This window comes from Podarcis bocagei (genome assembly GCF_964188305.1).
Source record: "Podarcis bocagei genome assembly, chromosome: 8".
Taxonomy (NCBI): Eukaryota; Metazoa; Chordata; class Lepidosauria; order Squamata; family Lacertidae; genus Podarcis; species Podarcis bocagei.
Genome location: NC_138133.1, coordinates 92,172,071 through 92,190,642, shown reverse-complemented (window position 1 = coordinate 92,190,642; position 18,572 = coordinate 92,172,071). Strand labels below are relative to the sequence as shown.

The window sequence follows — 18,572 nt, the reverse complement described above, 5'->3', positions numbered from 1 at the left end:
AAAAAATCAGAGCTAAAACCCAAGAGGGTGTGTGTGTGTTTTGTTTTAGCAAAGAGAACCTCTCATGCTAAGCACCGCAAACCCTGGAGAACGTGAGCCACAAAAGCTTTTGGGAGAGGCAGCTCAAGGGCAAAAGGAGGTCCTCTTCAGAAGGGCCCAGACACAATTCTTTGTGGTCTCCCTAAGAAATCTCACTTAAATCCAGTCACCAATGCAGGATCAGCCATGTGACTCTGGGCAAACTGGGTGTGTGGTTTCACACCAAGCAAATGCCGCAACACACACACCCTTCTGCTTTTCAAGATGATGATGATGATGATGATGATGATGATGATGATATATTATTTATACCCCACCCATCTGCCTGGGCTTCCCCAGCCACTCTGGGCGGCTTCCAACAAAATATTAAAATACAGTAACGCATCAAAGCTTCCCTAAACAGATGTCCCTTCAGATGTCTTCTGAAAGTCTGTTAGTTGTTTTTCTCTTTGACATCTGGTGGGAGGGTGTTCCACAGGGCGGGTGCCACCACCGAGAAGGCTCTCTGCCTGGTTCCCTGTAACTTGGCTTCTCGCAGGGAGGGAACTGGCAGAAGGCCCCTGGAGCCAGACCTCAGTGTCCGGGCTGAACGATGGGGGTGGAGACGCTCTTTCAGATGTCAGATCACAGCCAATAAATAGATAAGGGCAACAGGGGGACAGGACAGGAACACCGGCATCCCTCTTGGAGCCAGAAGAGACCCAAAGGGGTTAGCTCATCTTGCAGGAGCCCCAAGTATGGCACAGTGGTTAGAGCGCTGGACTAGGACCTGGGAGACCAGGGCTGAAATCCCCACTTGGCCATTAAGTTCACTGGGTGGCATTGGGGACCAAGCACAGTCTCTCTCAGCCTAACCTACCTCACAGGGCTGGCGTGAGGATAAAATGAGAACTACATAGGGCCCTTGAGCTCCTTGGAAGAAAAGCAGGGTGCAAATATACCGTATTTTTTGCTCTATAAGACACACTTTTCCTCTCCTAAAAAGTAAGGGGAAATGTGTGTGGGTCTTATGGAGTGAATGCAGTCTGCGCAGCTATCCCTGAAGCCAGGAGAGCGAGAGGGATCAGTGCGCACCGATCCCTCTCGCTCTCCTGGCTTCAGGGATAGCCACGGAAAGCCTCCAAAGCGCAGCGGGATTGCTCCTCCCGTTGTGCTCCGGAGGCTTTCCATTCTTTTCGCTGAAGCCAGGAGAGCAAGAGGGATCGGTGCGCACTGATCCCTTTTGCTCTCCTGGCTTCAGGGATAGCTGCGCAGCACCCCTTCAGCAAAGCGGAAGGAGAAACGGAGCCCCTTCCATTTCTCCTCCTGCTTTCCTGGAGAGGCGCTGCGCAGAGGAGAGATTTTTTTTTTTCTTGTTCTCCTCTAAAACTAGGTGCTTCTTGTGGTCGGGTGCATCTTATAGAGCGAAAAATATGGTAATAAATAAGGAACTCATAAACTTCAGAGCTCTAAATGTTCAACGCAACAAGCTTCCTTCTTGCCAGCCTGGAGTGCTACCCAAAGCATATTATGACAGAAGCAAGCAAGTACATCATTGGAAGCTAATTGTTTTCTTTTAACTAGTCCCTTGATTTTATCTCTGCTATGACTTGTCTCCTCCCAGTATTTTTAAGTTTGTAATAATAATAATAATTTCAATCTATATCCTGTTTTCCTCTCAAGAGAGTCCAGGGCAGCAGACACAACAATGACAAAACATTGAAGAGGGGGGGACCAAAAACAGTTAGAAACTTTGAAGAAGTTTAAAATGTTCTAAACACATGACCTCAACCAATAATTTCAGAGTTGCCAGGAGCACCGCCCTTTGGCCATCAAATGCCTAGGCCAACAGGACTGTTTTCCAATTCTTCCTGAAAGTTACTAACGTTGGAGACAGACTTGCCTCGCTAGGGAACCACCACAGAAAAGGCCCTGGCATGGGTCAATGCCAAACCAGAAGCCCTCAGTACCTGTATCACCACCAAAGCCTCTTCAGCCAATCACAGCTGGCGCAGTGCTTTCAGCACCCGCAACACGTGGTCCCCTCATTCCGAAAGGGATTGCAAACTGCCTTGAGCTTATGTGTTTTTTAATGGAAAGGTACATAAGGCTGATACTGTGGGAGGCACCCGCTTGCACAAGAAGGAGCCTTTTTCTCACTCTGTGGCTACCTCAGGGCAAACAGTCGCATGAACAGTCCCGGAGCTGGTGCCACAGGCACAAGGAGCTGGGAGACCTGCAGAAGAGAGCAACCAAGATGACCCAAGGAAATGGTTGAGGGAGTTGGGGATGTTCAGCCTGGATAAGAGGTGACTGAGAGGAGATGGAATCATCGAATTGTAGAGTTTAAGCGACTGCGAGGGTCATCCAGTCCAAATTCCTGCAACTAGGGCCCTGTGGGACTTGACATCTTTCCGCAGGGCCTGCAAGACAGAGCTGTTCCGCCTGGCCTTTGGTTTGGACTCAGTCTGACTCTTATGTTTCCCTCCCCTTATGGTTTTGATCTATGGGCTACTTTTAAAATGAGGCTGCATTTTAAATTGCATTTTAACCTGTATTTTAAATTGGGTTCCCCCCCCCCTATTATGTTTTTACTGTAAATTTACTGGTGTTAGCCGCACTGAGCCCAGCTCTGACCAGGGAGGGTGGGGTATAAATAAATAAATAAATAAATAAATAAATAAATAATATTGCAGGAATCTCAGCTAAAGCAACCATGACAGATGGCCATCAAAGCTCTGCTTAAAAACCTCCAAGAAAGGAGAGTCCACAACCTCCCGAGGGAGACCGATATGATAGCCATCTTCCGATATCTGAAGGGCTGTCCCATGGAAGATGGAGCGAGCTTGTTTTCTCCTGCTCCAGAGGGTAGGATTCAAACCAATCCATTCAGGTTACAAGAAAGGAGATTCCAACTCAACGACAGAAGACCTTTGATGGCAAGAGCTGACAGCAGGATGGACTCCTTCAGGAGTCTACCTGTCTGAAATCTACCTGTCTGAAGCTACAGCCAAACCAGTCCTCCCCGCCACCACCTCAGCAGCTGACTCCTGGAGCTGGCTCTGGAACTGTCCCTCCTGGCAGGGGCACCCAGGAGTCCCAAGCACCGCAATGGGACCAAGGCTAGCGAGGTCCGAGGGCGAACAACAGCAACCATGTCTGTTCTCCAAACCCCAAATGCGTTACTTAGAGGCCATTGTCACTTCCAATATCCAGCCAAGCAAAAGGAGCAGCAATTTGTTCCACATTTCCTGTGCGCCTTGGAGGCTCAAGAGCCAAGGCCTGACAAACCCAAGTGAGCCAGAGATCCAGGAAATCAAGGCCAGCGAGAAGGAAGCCAGTCTTGAAAGCAGCACGGAGAGAGTTTGGGTGGCAGGTTTTCTCAAGTGCAAAAAGGTCCCCAGAGAGACGGCTGAGGCCAAACCGCAAGCCTTTGTGCACACCTAGAAGCTGGATGCGGTCCAAGGGCGAGGGGTGTGTTTTCCGGCCCCAACCCCTTATGAAAACACCTGCTGTCTTCCAGCCAGGAACCTCTCCCTGCCAACAGAAACTCGCCAGAAACCCCGAGGCAGAGGGAAAACACCTATGGAGGCAGCAGGAACCGGCCCTGTTTATGCGCCAAGGGGATGCAGTCAATATTGAGTCAGCCGCCTACGGGTGTTCAGTGGTAGAATGGGTCGAGTCGATCAAACATAGGGTGGCAAGAGGGGCACTGAAGCAGCAATGGGAGCGTGAGATGGCACAAGGGAGGGGTTCTATGGACTCAGCAGCCACGCAGCATGAAAACCCCATCAGTCCAATTCCTCTTTATCAATTGCATCTCAAGGGGAACAAGGGAAAGCTTGGCCTGCTGTCTCAGATGCCTTCAGAGTGTGTCCTGGGCCTCCTTCCAGAATCATCCCACTTCCCTTAAGTATGACTCACAGAATCATAGATCAGCGGAGTTGGAAAGGTCCCGTGGGCCATCTAGTCCAACCCCCTGCAATGCAGGAATCTCAGCTAAATCACACATGCCCAGACTGCATAAGGGCCACGGCAGAGAGGCAGGTCAGTTGGGGTGGGTGTCACCTCTTTGGGGTCACCGTGAGGCTAAAGGCACCCCCCTTTATGTTCATATAGTTGGATTATTATCCAGTAGGAGAAAGTGAGTGGTCCATTATTGGATGGTAATTGGCACTGAGTTTTTTCTCACTACTCAGAGAGAATTTTGTCTGTGAGGTTCCTCTGTGTTGCAACGCCACTTAATACCAGTCTATGAGTCTGGACTGGTACAGAGTCAGGCCCTCCCTGGGTGGGAGACAAGGAAGGGATGCTTATAGTGCATGGCTTCTTGCTTCAGAGACAGAAGTGGGGAAATGAGCTGGCTGTAGACGATGCTTGATGCTGCCAGGGATTCTTCATGAATTAGACATTCCCTTTGCGGCAAGTGGTTGGTTGGGAATGAACTGCGTTATGGGGGTGGCTGATAGGAATGGCTGAGAGAGACTGGTATGTGGGGGTCGGGGGGGACAGGCAAGGTTGTGCTTTGTGAAACAAGAGTGTGGAGAGAGGCTGAGGGTGCAGCCTCTAAACCCAGCGGTTTTGCTCAGCCGCTAATGAGTTTTGTAACATGTGATTTCCTTTCAGGCGTTTAAGAGGATGTTTTGTTTTGTTCCTAATCAGGCCGCTTTACAACATGGACTTTCATTGCATTTTGGCATTCGATTTTCATTTGCAATGCTTCATCTCAATATCTTGTAATGCTGTAGCTGTGATGTTTTAAGCCATCCTTTATCTGTTTAAAGATATTGTTTCTCTAAATAACTTTCAGTGCTGTTTTTGTGGATTTGCGACTCAACGTCGTGAGAGTTTGCAGCAGTGATGGTATGAAGGATCCCATTGTTCTTGCTGGCTGAGCAGGACTAGATCTCTTTCGGGTGAACACACGAGGACAGGCTTCTTCATGGGAAGAGAACAGCTCAGAAAGGCAACCAATTGCCTGGGTGGTGGGCTCTCCCCAGCTGAGGGTCTTCAAGCAGAGACAGGACAAACCATCTCTTGGGGATGCTGATGAACTGGATTTCTTGCTAAGGGTGGGGAAGGGGATGCGCTAGATGGCCAGCCTTGATGCCGAAATCCAGCATCTCCTGAGCTCTGCGAGTGAAGCTTTCTCCCAAGTGAAGTGCAGAGTGTTTGAGGACCGGGACATTCGCAGGGGAACCAAAATGCTTGTTTACAAAGCTATTGTACTGCCAACCTTAGTATATGTTTGTGAAACATGGACCACTTATAAACGCCATCTCCAACTCCTCGAAAGATTCCATCAATGGTGTCTCCGAAAAATTTTACACATCACTTGGGAAGACAGGAGAACTAATATCAGTGTATTGGAAGAAGAAAAGATCACCAGTGTTGAAGCAATGATTCTTCAACATGAACTTCGTGACTGGTCATGTTGTGCGGATGCCTGATTATCGTATTCCAAAGCAACTACTCTATTCCAAACTTAAAAATGGAAAGCGCAATGCTGGTGGTCAAAAAAAGAGGTTTAAAGGCTGTCTCAAGGCAAATCTTTAAAAATGTAGTATAAACACGGACAACTGGGAAACACTGGCCTGCCAGCGCTCCAGTTGGAGAACAGCCTTTACCAAAGGTGTAATGGGCTTTGAAGACACTCAAACTCAGGATGCAAGGGAGAAACGTGCTAAGAAGAAGGCACGCTTGGCAAATCCACACCGGGATCAACTCCCGCCCGGAAACCAATGTCTCCACTGTGGAAGGACATGTGGATCCAGAATTGGCCTCCACTGTCACTTACGGACTCATTGTTAAAACCGTGTTTATGAAAGACAATCTTACTCGGCTACGAGGGATCGCTGAAGAAGATGAAGAAGAAGATAAGGTCTCCCCCAACTCTACGATGCCACAACTGAACTGCCTGCTCTTTCCCCCTCCCTATATCTGGCACTACTAGACAGCTAGGAAGCCCACACTCTGCAGACATAACAAAGAGACATCACTCAGAGGAAATGCATTCCACATGTGCTACTGCTGTTCTTGAAGATGCAGCTTCACTGACTGTAGTTTAGATCGACTGCAGCTGCCTTTCTTATTGTAAGACAGGATCGTGATCTGACTTTCTGCCTCTTGTGTTTTGAAAGTCACGCATTATCATCCGTTGCAATTTCTCCTGCATTTCCTATTCTTGCTATGGTGATTTAGTTACGGAACTCCCATACCGCCTGTGTTCCCAAACACGCAAATATTCCCACCCCTGGGGGCATTTTCCTTCCCTGGCCCAGGGGCTCTCCCCTCAAGCCACCTCCATTAAGGCTCTGCAGTTTTGCCAGGCGAATGCTTCCTGTGTTGCTAACCGGAGCCCTCAGCACTCAGCCACCAGCAGGCAGGCAAAGCATCAAGTGGGCTTCAGCCTTTAGGAGCCTCTGCCCCTCACAGTAGGGGCCCTGGGGCCACCCCATTGTTGCTTCAGGACCGCAAGGGAGCAGGACTTCCTCCTCAGCTGCCCAGAAGGTCAAGCACACAGCTCCCTTGCAGGAGTTATTACAGCTAAGCCAGAACAGCTTGTTCCTGCCATGGCTCCATGTGTCCACTGTCAACAGACACAGCTCACCCACGTGACACGCTCCCCGCAGCCAGCCACCTCTGCACCTAATGGCCTGTTTTGTACACACTTTTTTAAAAAGCTACCCATCAGCAACCTTCCAGCGCCCCCAGTTCTCATCACGCACTGTGTGTGCTTTCCTGCATTTGGTAAATGCCACTCATGACCATCAACCCTGTTTCAAAACAACGGACCTGGTTGCCAGTTCATTTCCGGGGTTCCAATTCAATGTGCTGACTCAGGGCCCAAACATCTGAAAGGCCAGCTGCACCTCTGGTGCCGAGATCAGCAGAGATGCAGGTGGCTCGTTCTGGGCTCCTCCTTACAAACGCAAGGACAGAAATGCCCATGTTTTGCTTTAAAATGAGACGTGCTTTCCCACAAGCCGCAGCCAGTGGCGCCCTCCACATTCCACACATTCCCCAAGTCCTAAGCTCAGCCGCCTGACCACAGCAGGTCCCTGCTGGGGAGGGGCAGTGCAACATATGCTGCCTCTGGTGGTGATCCCGACATCCTGGATTAATGCTTCAGGAGCATTTCATTGGGGGTGGGAGAGACACAATTACATGCCCCCGTTGTCAGTTTCAGGACATTAAAAAAGAAATAGATGGGTTCTTGGATGGAGATGTCATTGGCTCAGCAACTGCAGGAGACACAGAGCCCAGAGGCAAAAGGCACGGCCTGGACAGAGCGTGGGTGGTCTGGTCTGGGCCAGGGGCCAGGAGACTCCCTGGTCAGCATTCTGCCGGGCCCTCCAAGTGCTAAGGGTCTGTCAGGTGAAAGGGTCAGGGCCAGAGGAGGGGTCAGGGCTGCAGAGGCCAAGAGCTCTGTCCTCCAGGACCGTAACGCTGGCAGCCTTCCCTGAAGCCACACGTAATTATCGGCTCCATTCTTCCACCGGCAGCCAAAGTACACTCCGAGCGGATCCAGCTGTTTAAAATTATTTCTATTTTCGGCTCATCCGCCTTTTCATTCAAGGATCACGTTTTGTCATTAGCTAGCCTAAGAGAGGAAGAGTCGGAGGCCGAGAGCGAATCGTAAAAACCCGGCAAGCTCCTTGGCCTGCGCCTCTGCCGCGGGAGGAAGTCAAGGGGGAGCCACTAAACACAGAGAAGGGAGAAGCCGCAGCAGAGACAGACTGCGCCTCGGCACCACAGAGCAGAGCGTGGTGGCAGCTGACCGCTGCCTGCTGAGCTTGCATTTTCTTGCTCTTGCAGCCCTGAATTGAAGGGCAGGAATGGGGGGAGAAGAGATCTGCAGATTTAACTTTTACCAAAGTTGCGACATTGGCTGCGAGGTTGTGCCATTGCTAAATGTGGTCCCTTGCACAGCCAATGCAAGTAAAAGTGAGTCTCTGCCCCAAACAGCTTACAGTATAGATTTACGGCATGGCACAGGGGACTGACTACTAAGTGTCCAAAGCTGCCAAGGCTCAGAAGTTCCAAACTAGAACACTTTTCTTTTCTTTTTTTACTAACAGGAGATCCACATAGCCCAGACGTTCTGTGACTACTTGAGCTTTCCTGGAGAGAAAAGGCTTTCAATGGCTACTGGTCAGGATGACTCCACATTCCCTACAGGTTCAGCACGCCTCTGAATGCAAGACTCCTGCTCCTGCTTGCCTGCCCTGCCTGGGGGCTTCCTGCAGGCATCTGGCTGGAAGCAGGATACTGGACTAGGAGGGCTTTTGGCCTGATCCAGCAGAGATGCTCACATAATTAAGCCTTGCTGAGCTCAGGGCTACCATGTGTGGTTCTCATCCTGCTGATTCATTCATTAGGAGCTCAAATGTTTGAAAAGTAAGTTTGTTGGTCTAAACCAAGCGTAGGCAAACTAAGGCCTGGGGGCCGGATCCGGCCCGATCGCCTTCTCAATCCGGCCCACGGACGGTCCAGGAATCAGCGTGTGTTTACATGAGTAGAATGTGTACTTTTATTTAAAATGCATCTCCGGGTTATTTGTGGGGCATAGGAATTTGTTTATTATTATTTTTTCAAAATATAGTCTGCCCCCCCCCCCACAAGGTCTGGGGGACAGTGGACCGGCTCCCTGCTGGAAAAGTTTGTGGACCCCTGGTGTAAACAGCAGCTGCAGCCCTGCCTGGAGCCGGCAAGGAAGCTGAACAAGTCACCTGGGCACAGACTCCTCACGCAGAGATCAGAGGTTGGGGCAGCAAAAGAGCAAATGGACAGGCCGGACAACAAGCATGCCTCCAAGTCAGAGGAAACGGTCGCGGCCCCCCCCCCCCGCCTTCCAGTGTGAATATCTGAGCCACCACCTCCACCTGCATGTCCCACTGCGATCGCAGAACCTTCTTTGGGCTGCCCGTCCATCTGTGTGTCTCACTGCGAAGGAATAGAGCACATCCTTTGCGTGCAGAAGGTCCTGGGTCAAATCCATGGCATTTCCTGAGATAAGCCTGATGGAGGAGGGCAGTGGGCCCATCTAGCTCAGCCATCTGCTCTCAGTGGCCAACCAGAAGCCTGGTAACATCCCAAAATCTTGGAGAGCTATTACGCATCAACAATCCTGGGACTTGATGGAACAATGGTCAGACTCTGGATAAGAAAACTTTTATGTGTTCTTGCTAGGGTCTTTAACGGGCCTTTTATGGACAGTGGATGCTTGGGTTGCGAACATGATCTGTACGGGAGGCACATTCGCAAGCTGCAGCGTTCGCAACCCGCAACAAACACGTGCAGGTCGCAATTCAGCACTTCTGTGCATGCGCAAAGTGCAATTTAGTGTTTCTGCGCATGCACGAGTGCCGAAATCTGGAAGTAACCTGTTCCGGTACTTCCGGGTATGGCACGGTGTGCAACCCGAAAATGCGCAACCTGAAGCGTCTGTAGCCCGAGGTATGACTGTACATGTCTTTTAACATTTGTACCATCGGATCCTCTGGGCTGGGGAAGATGGACAAATAAAACGAAAAGCCTCTCGCTTGCGACTGCAGAAGACTTGCTTCCTTGTGGAAGCCTTTCAAATATGTGAAAACTGCAATTTTGTCTCTGCTTGACCCCTCTTCCTGCAAAGCTCCACTTGTCACATTTCTCTAAACCTCCCTCAAATGTTACTGAGCGGGGAGGAGGGAGCCCCATGGACGGGCACAGCCAGGATACGGCCTACCCACCTCGTAGGCCACTGAATGGGAAGGGGGGCATGGCAGAAAGAGGAAACTGGCAGTGCCAACCGGGTCTGGCTTCTAGTTTCTGCAACACGCCAGTAAGTCTTATAGAAGAAAGGCAGCAAGCTTGGGAAGAAAGGCAGTGGAGTGGGGTGTTTTTTTTGGGGGGGGGCAGGTCATTCAGTGGATAAAGATGCCACCAAAGAACCCAGGAAGATTCCACTTCCTGGGAGAGCCGGGCAGCTTCAGCTGGTCAACTAACCATTATGCTTTTAAAAATGTCAAGCACCCCTGTTGCTCTCCACTGAAGCCCCTCCAGCGACACTTAAATCTTCCTTAAAATACGACGACAGAACTGTTTGGGGCAAATCATGGGCAGCCATAACTAGAGGCATCGGGCAACTCCATCCCCAGAAGCAGCCGATCGTATGAAAGGCTTTCTGAACATCAGAGAACTTACTCTGAGTGTATCTTGGCAATTGTTTCATGGCAATCTTTATTTTCAAAGGATGCTTCTGAGGAGGTGTGATTTGCATGCGGTGAGACAGGCCTACGCACACTTCCAGGGTTTGCACATAGAACAAAGAGCATTAAAGGGATCCGAAACTCCTGCACCCTTTAACTCCCTTGTTGCACAATCTTCTATTGTAAGTTGCTGAGAGAACTTAGTATCTTACGGGGTGGCAAACAAATGTTGCTCGTTAAAAACTGGCTTCTTGGAATAGTAGAGCTTCTGATTATGCTACGAACCTGCACCCCCACAGGATCACTTGTCAGGGGTGGGCCCACCAGGGTGCTTGAGGCTGGGGGGCAAGAAGCCCTTGGCGGAATCTCATCCCCTGGGTTTGCACCTGCTTCTTTGCCCTAGATCTTTTCTTAGCATCCAAAGCCTCTTTCGTTGCACCTTGCAGATACTGCTTTCCTTGTTGATTCCCCTCAAAGCCAGGCTGGAGCACACAAGCAACCCAAGTAGAAATATGTCTAGAAGTGTTTATGAAGCAACCAGCTTCAGTCGGCTCTGATGCTGAACTGAAATTCCAAGCAAGTTTCATGGAGCTTCCTCCCTGGCAAGCAGGCTTGGATCGCAGCCCTAGCATTTTTCGTTCACCTTTTTAATCACTGGGATTGAAATGGTTTGAAAGTTGATTTCTATGTTTTGTTGTTGTTGTTACATTTCTATTCTGCACTATTCCATTCCTCACTGTAGCATCACAACAACCCTGCGAGAGAAGCCAGGCTGACCGGATGATCTGGCCAACGCCATCACACAGTGACCTTCACTGCCAAGTGAAGGGTTTCCTGCAGAACTGAGCGGGAGCAGCCTTTCGGATTTACAGACTAACACCGCAATCCTGTGCATGTCTACGTGGAAGTAATCCCACTCAGCTGAGAGGGCCTTGTTCCTTAGGATTGCAGCCACAGACTGGACTCTCCGCTCCCTTGTCTGGAAGTGTGCCCCTCTGGACACACACAGGAATGTGCTCTACGAGTTCTGTGAAATTCACATGTTTACATGTTCAAGTCAACAATGGCTGCCACACTGGAATTACTACTGAGACGAGTGTGGAATTCTGAAAGAACAACTATCCTCCTTCTCACTTTGAGAGGGGCGGAATCATATGGCCAAGGCTTGCAAGTGGAAGTAAAGGAACGGAGAAATTAGAGACTCAAAGACTGAAGTAAAGGAAAGAGGGAAATTGAGGACCATCGGGATGGGGCCTTTGGGAATGAAGGGAGGACCATAATGATACTGCTATGTAGGATTATAGAACTATAGGGTTGGAAGGGAGCCTCTGGGGTCATCTAGTCCAACCCCCTGCAATGCAGGAATCTCAGCTAAAGCATCCATGATGGACAGCCATCCAATCTCTGCTTAAAAGCCTCTAAGGAAGCAGAGTCCACCACCTTCCCAGGGAGTCTGTTCCACTGTCAAACAGCTCTTACAATGACAGATGGCCATATTTGTATTTCTGCAGCTATAACTGGACACACAGTGATCCTAACTGGAGCCAAAGACAGAAAAGCTTACAAGAACTTGGGTCTTTGTTGTTTGCACGTTGCTATAGCAGAATAAAGTTCTCTGAGACACAACTCCTTATAGGTTGCCAGAATCCTCATTTTTCTTAGGTTTTCTAGCTCTTGCGGCAAGAGAGCTGGGAGGAAAACATGGGAAACAGACCACATTTCTCAGATTCATTATGCTTTCAACTTTCATGATTCCCAGACCAATATGCTAGGTTGGGGAAGGCTGACTAAGAGACTGAAATATGGTAATAGTACCACCCTATTCTGCCTTGGTCAGACCCCACCTGGAGTCCTGTGTCCAGTTCTGGGCACCTGAGCCTAAGACAGATGTTCAACAAGCTGGAACATGTGTAGAGGAGGGTCTGGAAACCAAGCCTCAAGGCAACTGTTGAGGGAGTTGGGAATGTTTGGTCTGGAGAAGAGAAGGCTGGGAGGCGACAGAATAGCCATCTTCAAATATCTGCAGGGCTGTCACATGCAAGACGGCGCAAGCTGATTTTCTGAGGCTCTGGAGCAGGCATCCCCAAACTTGGCCCTCCAGATGTTTTCGGACTACAACTCCCATCATCCCTAGCTAACAGGAGCAGTGGTCAGGGATGCTGGGAATTGTAGTCCCAAAACAGCTGGAGGGCCAAGTTTGGGGATGCCTGCTCTGGAGGGCAGGACCTGAACCAACGGATTCAAATGACAAGAAAGAAGTTTCCGACTTAACGTCAGGAAGGACTTTCTGATGGTAACTGATGTTCAAGAGAGGAACGGACTCCCTGGGAAGGTTGTGGACTCTCTTTCATTGGGGATTTTTAAGCAGAGGTGGGATGGCCATCTGCAGGAGGGGTTGGACTAGATGACCCTCGGGCTCCCTTCCAACTCACCAATTTCATGACTCTGATTCCCCAGCCCTGCTGCCTGAGATGGCTGCAGCGCCTGGGCGCCATGTGAACCAGGAGTTCTGCCACAAAGCTTTATCCCCCTCCCCACTGCCACTGGGCTCCAGCTCCTACCTTCTTCCACGTCGTTGCGGCACGCGGCCTCCAGCAGCCGGATGTTCTCGGGGAACAGCACCCGCCTCTCCTTGCTGCTGCCCTTCTTCTTCTTCTCCGCTCTGGCCTTCTTGCCCTGCACGTCCTTCTCAAACTGCGCCCACTTCTTCAGCTGCTGTGTGCGGCGCTTCTGGGCGTGCTTCAGCCGCTCCTGAGTGCCCATCCGGCCCACCGCAGACATCTCGGCCAGCAGCTCCAAATGCTCCGCCATGGCTGACCAGGGGCAAGTCGCTCGCTCACCTTCCGCAGTCAAGGATGCCTCAGAAGCATCTGGAACAGTTCCACGTGGGGTGGGGGGGAAGGGGGCTTTAAGAAGCCCCCTTCAAGCATCACTAGCAAGGCTTCCAAAGAGCTTCTTACTGCTGCGCTGTGACCAGTTGCCAAGACTGTGACATCCCTGCTGGCAAAGGGAGAGTGTCCTCCATGGCTGTCCCACCTGTTGGCTGGGCAAAGTGGCCCTTAAAATCTGAAGCTGAGAAGTCTCACCAGCAGGGTATCCATGCAAGTTATCTAAAAGCACATAGTGAACTGGGTGCTGGATTCCCAAAGCTGGAAGAAAGAGCAGCCCTTTGCAAGACACTGTCAAGGGGTCTTAATGATGCTTGGGAGATATTTTCACCACCTAAGCAGCTAAGGAAGCAGGGGCCAAACCTGGAGCCTGCGGGGAGGCATTCTGAGCCCTGTTCCAAGATCCATCCTCAATAATGCAGCTAGCTCCAATCAAAGCACAGTGCGGATCATCTCTCCATTGAGAATAAAAGCAAAGCACAAATCCCTCCACCGTTGGTCTTTACTGGCAGCTTCCAAACGGCAGCCTCTGTCCCTCTCCAGTCCAGAGTGCAGCAAGCTTGTTTCCAGGTGCACACCTGATGGTCATTACTACCGCTCAGGCTCTGATAGGAGCCTCATTACCCAGATAGCACACAGCCAGCTGTCTCCTCTGCTGACAAAGCGAAGGCCTCAGAGTCTGGGGGCAAAGGGAGGCAGGTCTCTGCAGGCTGCCAACCCGTTCCGAGGCACATGGGAGTACCTGTGAGAGCTGCCCGTGACTGCGCCTCCCAGCCACCACCCCAGGGCACAGCTCAAAACCGCCCCACAGATTCTGCTTCAATTCCAGCGACCCCCAAGCCGTCTCCAAAACTCCAGGCAGCTCTGCTCTTGCAGCTCTTTCGGAAGAAGATCCTGTCTTGGCTGCTCAACCTCTTCCACGTGTTGCTGCGCGAACCTCCTTCGAAAGGAAAGCAGAGATGCTGGAGAGGCAGCGCGGAGGGTCCCTGTTTCCTGTTCTCGCTCCCAGCAATTTGTCTTGCCGCTGCCTCCAAACCTTCAGCTCTCCCCCTCTCGCTCTCTCCAGCTACTCAGGAGCTCAGCTGAAGGAACCAGCTGGCAGGGGTGAGCCCTGCTCCTCGATGGAGACTCCTCCCTCCGACAGCCTGCCACTCGGGCACTGGGCTGAGCTTCCAGCCAAGCACGCTCCCTGGAGTCCTGCAACAGAGGAGGAAGAAGGAAGCCAATCAGAAAGAGGCATGCGGGCGACAGAGCAAAGAGGTGCCCAGCTCACCCTGCTGCTTCCCACCTCACACGGCGCTGGCGCTGCCCTGCCTTAATCCAGGATTAACCTACAATCAAAGTTTAAGCAAATTACTTGGGGTTTTGGCACTGGCCGCTCAAAGCCTCTTTCTCTTCTCTCCCTCTGCCTGCCCCGCCTCAGCAAAGCCTCTTCCATTCAGCAACTTCTCTCCCCCCTTTTCTGCCACCTGCAACCTAGCAGAGCAGTCTTCCTTCCCAGAACCCCCCAAAAATCCTCATCGGGGAGCAACGCAACGGACTGACCCTGGGATGCACACCGACGACACCCCCCAGCACTGTGCAAACAAAGCAGGCAGGAATAGAGCAGGAAGGAATAAACCTATGAGACCAGGGTTCAAATCTCCACTAAGCCATGAAGCTCACTGGGTGACCTTGGGCCAGTCCCTGCCTCTCGGCCTAACCTACCTTGCAGGGCTGTTGTGGGGAAGAGATTAATAATAATAATAATAATAATAATAATAATAATAATAATAATAATAATAATAATAATAATTTATTTATACCCCGCCCATCTGGCTGGGTTTCCCCAGCCACTCTGGGCGGCTTCCAACAAAGCATTAAAATACAATAGCCTATTAAATATTAAAAGCTTCCCTAAACAGGGCTGCCTTCATATGTCTTCTAAAAGTCTGGTAGTTGTTGTTCTCTTTGACATCTGGTGGGAGGGCGTTTCACAGGGCAGGAGCCACCACCGAGAAGGCCCTCTGCCTGGTTCCCTGTAACTTGGCTTCTTGCAGGGAGGGAACCGCCAGAAGGCCCTCGGCCCTGGACCTCAGCATCCGGGCTGAACGATGGGGGTGGAGATGCTCCTTCAGGTATACTGGGCTGAGGCCGTCTAAATGCATGCCGCCTTGAGCAACTTGGGGATAAGTGCAATAAATATGCAATAGTAAAACAAATGAAAAACACGGTTGCCTTCCGGAAGAATAGAGACCAGGGAATGTCCCCTGCTTCCCTTGGCAAATGTAAATGTGCTTTGAATGAGGCCTCCTGTCACCCGTATCAGCTAAGCAGGGGGAGGGGAGAAGTAGAGGAAGAAAAGGCCGCCTGCCTTGCACTTTGCACCCAGGGGCTGAAGCAGGAGAACTTCCCTCCAATCCATTACCCACGGATAAAAAGCAATATCCACGTCTAAAGTTCTTGGAGCCCTTATCTTGTTATCTCCCGCGACAAGGCCAGCACAACCGTTTAGGTGCTACAGGACAGGTAGGAGAAAGAGCCCGGGGGGATGGAGGTCAGCGGGTGACGTACGCTAACCTTGCTCAGCGTCCTGTGTGATAGGAATTTTGAGGTCTAAGATATCACCTGCTAGCTGCAGAGTTCCCTGGACCTCTCCATAAGTAGCAACTGAATCACGCAATATAATCGTCAGCAAATGTTTATGGAAGAGAAGCTGCAAAGCAGCGAATTGCGTCCTCGGAACTGTCAGAATGCATTGGGCGGACAGGCAGGACGGAAGGATCCTATACCGTTTTGTGCTTTCGTGATAGCTCAGCTGGTTAGAGCGCAGTTCTGATAATGCCACGGTTGCAGCTGACACTTCCCCTTCCACTGCCAAACAGCTCTTATTATGGTTGGGGTATTTAAACATCACCCAATAGCCAGTGAAGTGTGATTGTAACTTGGTACGCTGCTGTTGAGATTTGTGTAGCGGTCGCTTTTATTTCATTTTGCAATTCTGAATTACCGTATTTTTCGCCCCATAAGACGCACTTTTCCCCCTCCAAAAATGAAGGGGAAATGTGCCTGCGTCTTATGGGGCGAATGCAGGCTTTGGCTGAAGCCTGGAGAGCGAGGGGGGTCGGTGCGTACCGACCCCTCTCGCTCTCCAGGCTTCAGGAAGCTCTGCGCAACCCTCGGGAGACCGGCTCCGAGGGTTGCACAGAGCTGCCTGCGCTCCTGGGACCAGCGCAGTTCTGCCCGGCCACCGGGAGCCGGGGGAGAAGCTCCGCCCCGCTCCCGGGGGCCGTGCAGAGCTGCCTGCGCTCCTGGGACCAGCGCAGTTCTGCCCGGCCACCGGGAGCCGGGGGAGAAGCTCCGCCCCGCTCCCGGGGGCCGTGCAGAGCTGCCTGCGCTCCTGGGACCAGCGCAGCTCTGCCCGGCCACCGGGAGCCGGGGGAGAAGCTCCGCCCCGCTCCCGGTGGCCCTGCAGAGCTGCCTGCGCTCCTGGGACCAGCGCAGCTCTGCCCTGCCACCGGGAGCCGGGGGAGAAGCTCCGCCCCGCTCCCGGGGGCCGTGCAGAGCTGCCTGCGCTCCTGGGACCAGCGCAGCTCTGCCCGGCCACCGGGAGCCGGGGGAGAAGCTCCGCCCCGCTCCCGGTGGCCCTGCAGAGCTGCCTGCGCTCCTGGGACCAGCGCAGCTCTGCCCTGCCACCGGGAGCCGGGGGAGAAGCTCCGCCCCGCTCCCGGGGGCCGTGCAGAGCTGCCTGCGCTCCTGGGACCAGCGCAGCTCTGCCCGGCCACCGGGAGCCGGGGGAGAAGCTCCGCCCCGCTCCCGGGGGCCGTGCAGAGCTGCCTGCGCTCCTGGGACCAGCGCAGCTCTGCCCGGCCACCGGGAGCCGGGGGAGAAGCTCCGCCGCGCTCCCGGTGGCCCTGCAGAGCTGCCTGTGGTCCTGGCACCAGCGCAGCTCTGCCTGGCCACCGGGAGCCGGGGGAGAAGCTCCGCCCCACTCCCGGTGGCCCTGCAGAGCTGCCTGCGCTCCTGGGACCAGCGCAGCTCTGCCCGGCCACCGGGAGCCGGGGGAGAAGCTCCGCCCCGCTCCCGGTGGCCCTGCAGAGCTGCCTGCGCTCCTGGGACCAGCGCAGTTCTGCCCGGCCACCGGGAGCCGGGGGAGAAGCTCCGCCCCGCTCCCGGGGGCCGTGCAGAGCTGCCTGCGCTCCTGGGACCAGCGCAGCTCTGCCCGGCCACCGGGAGCCGGGGGAGAAGCTCCGCCCCGCTCCCGGTGGCCCTGCAGAGCTGCCTGCGCTCCTGGGACCAGCGCAGCTCTGCCCGGCCACCGGGAGCCGGGGGAGAAGCTCCGCCCCACTCCCGGTGGCCCTGCAGACCTGCCTGCGCTCCTGGGACCAGCGCAGCTCTGCCCGGCCACCGGGAGCCGGGGGAGAAGCTCCGCCCCACTCCCGGTGGCCCTGCAGAGCTGCCTGCGCTCCTGGGACCAGCGCAGCTCTGCCCGGCCACCGGGAGCCGGGGTAGAAGCTCCGCCGCGCTCCCGGTGGCCCTGCAGAGCTGCCTGTGGTCCTGGCACCAGCGCAGCTCTGCCTGGCCACCGGGAGCCGGGGGAGAAGCTCCGCCCCACTCCCGGTGGCCCTGCAGAGCTGCCTGCGCTCCTGGGACCAGCGCAGTTCTGCCCGGCCACCGGGAGCCGGGGGAGAAGCTCCGCCCCGCTCCCGGGGGCCGTGCAGAGCTGCCTGCGCTCCTGGGACCAGCGCAGCTCTGCCCGGCCACCGGGAGCCGGGGGAGAAGCTCCGCCCCACTCCCGGTGGCCCTGCAGAGCTGCCTGCGCTCCTGGGACCAGCGCAGCTCTGCCCAGCCACCGGGAGCCGGGGGAGAAGCTCCGCCCCACTCCCGGTGGCCCTGCAGAGCTGCCTGAGGTCCTGGCACCAGCGCATCTCTGCCTGGCCACCGGGAGCCGGGGGAGAAGCTCCGCCCCACTCCCGGTGGCCCTGCAGAGCTGCCTGCGCTCCTGGGACCAGCGCAGTTCTGCCCGGCCACCGGGAGCCGGGGGAGAAGCTCCGCCCCGCTCCCGGGGGCCGTGCAGAGCTGCCTGCGCTCCTGGGACCAGCGCAGCTCTGCCTGGCCACCGGGAGCCGGGGGAGAAGCTCCGCTCCGCTCCCGGTGGCCCAGCAGAGCTGCCTGCGCTCCTGGGAGCAGCGCAGCTCTGCGCCGCCATCCCGAGCGGGGCGCTAAGTCCCGCCCCGCTCGGGATGGTGGCACAGAGCTGCCTGCCGTCGCGGGACTGCAGGCAGGTCTACGCCGCCATCCCGAGCGGGGCGCTAAGTCCCGCCCCGCTCGGGATGGCGGCACAGAGCTGCCTGCCCTCCCGGGACTGGTGCACTTCTCCCCATCGCCAGCCCCACAAGCTCGGGGGACAGCGGGGAGGCAGAGCGTGCCTTCCCACTGTTCCCCGACCTGGTTCTTCCAGCCCCGCACCTGGGGGAGAAATAAAAAATTTTTT

At 53.9% G+C, this 18,572-nt stretch overlaps 1 protein-coding gene across 1 annotated transcript in view; it reads right to left on the bottom strand.

Moving 5' to 3' along the window:
* PPP1R16A (protein phosphatase 1 regulatory subunit 16A) overlaps window positions 1-18,572 on the bottom strand; it is a 46,678-nt gene that overhangs the window by 22,251 nt on the left and 5,855 nt on the right. Inside the window, exon 2 of the mRNA XM_081204741.1 lies at window positions 12,773-14,296. Coding sequence (XP_081060867.1) covers window positions 12,773-13,022 — 250 coding nt within the window. The 5' untranslated portion in view covers window positions 13,023-14,296. The remainder of the gene's footprint in view (window positions 1-12,772; window positions 14,297-18,572) is intronic.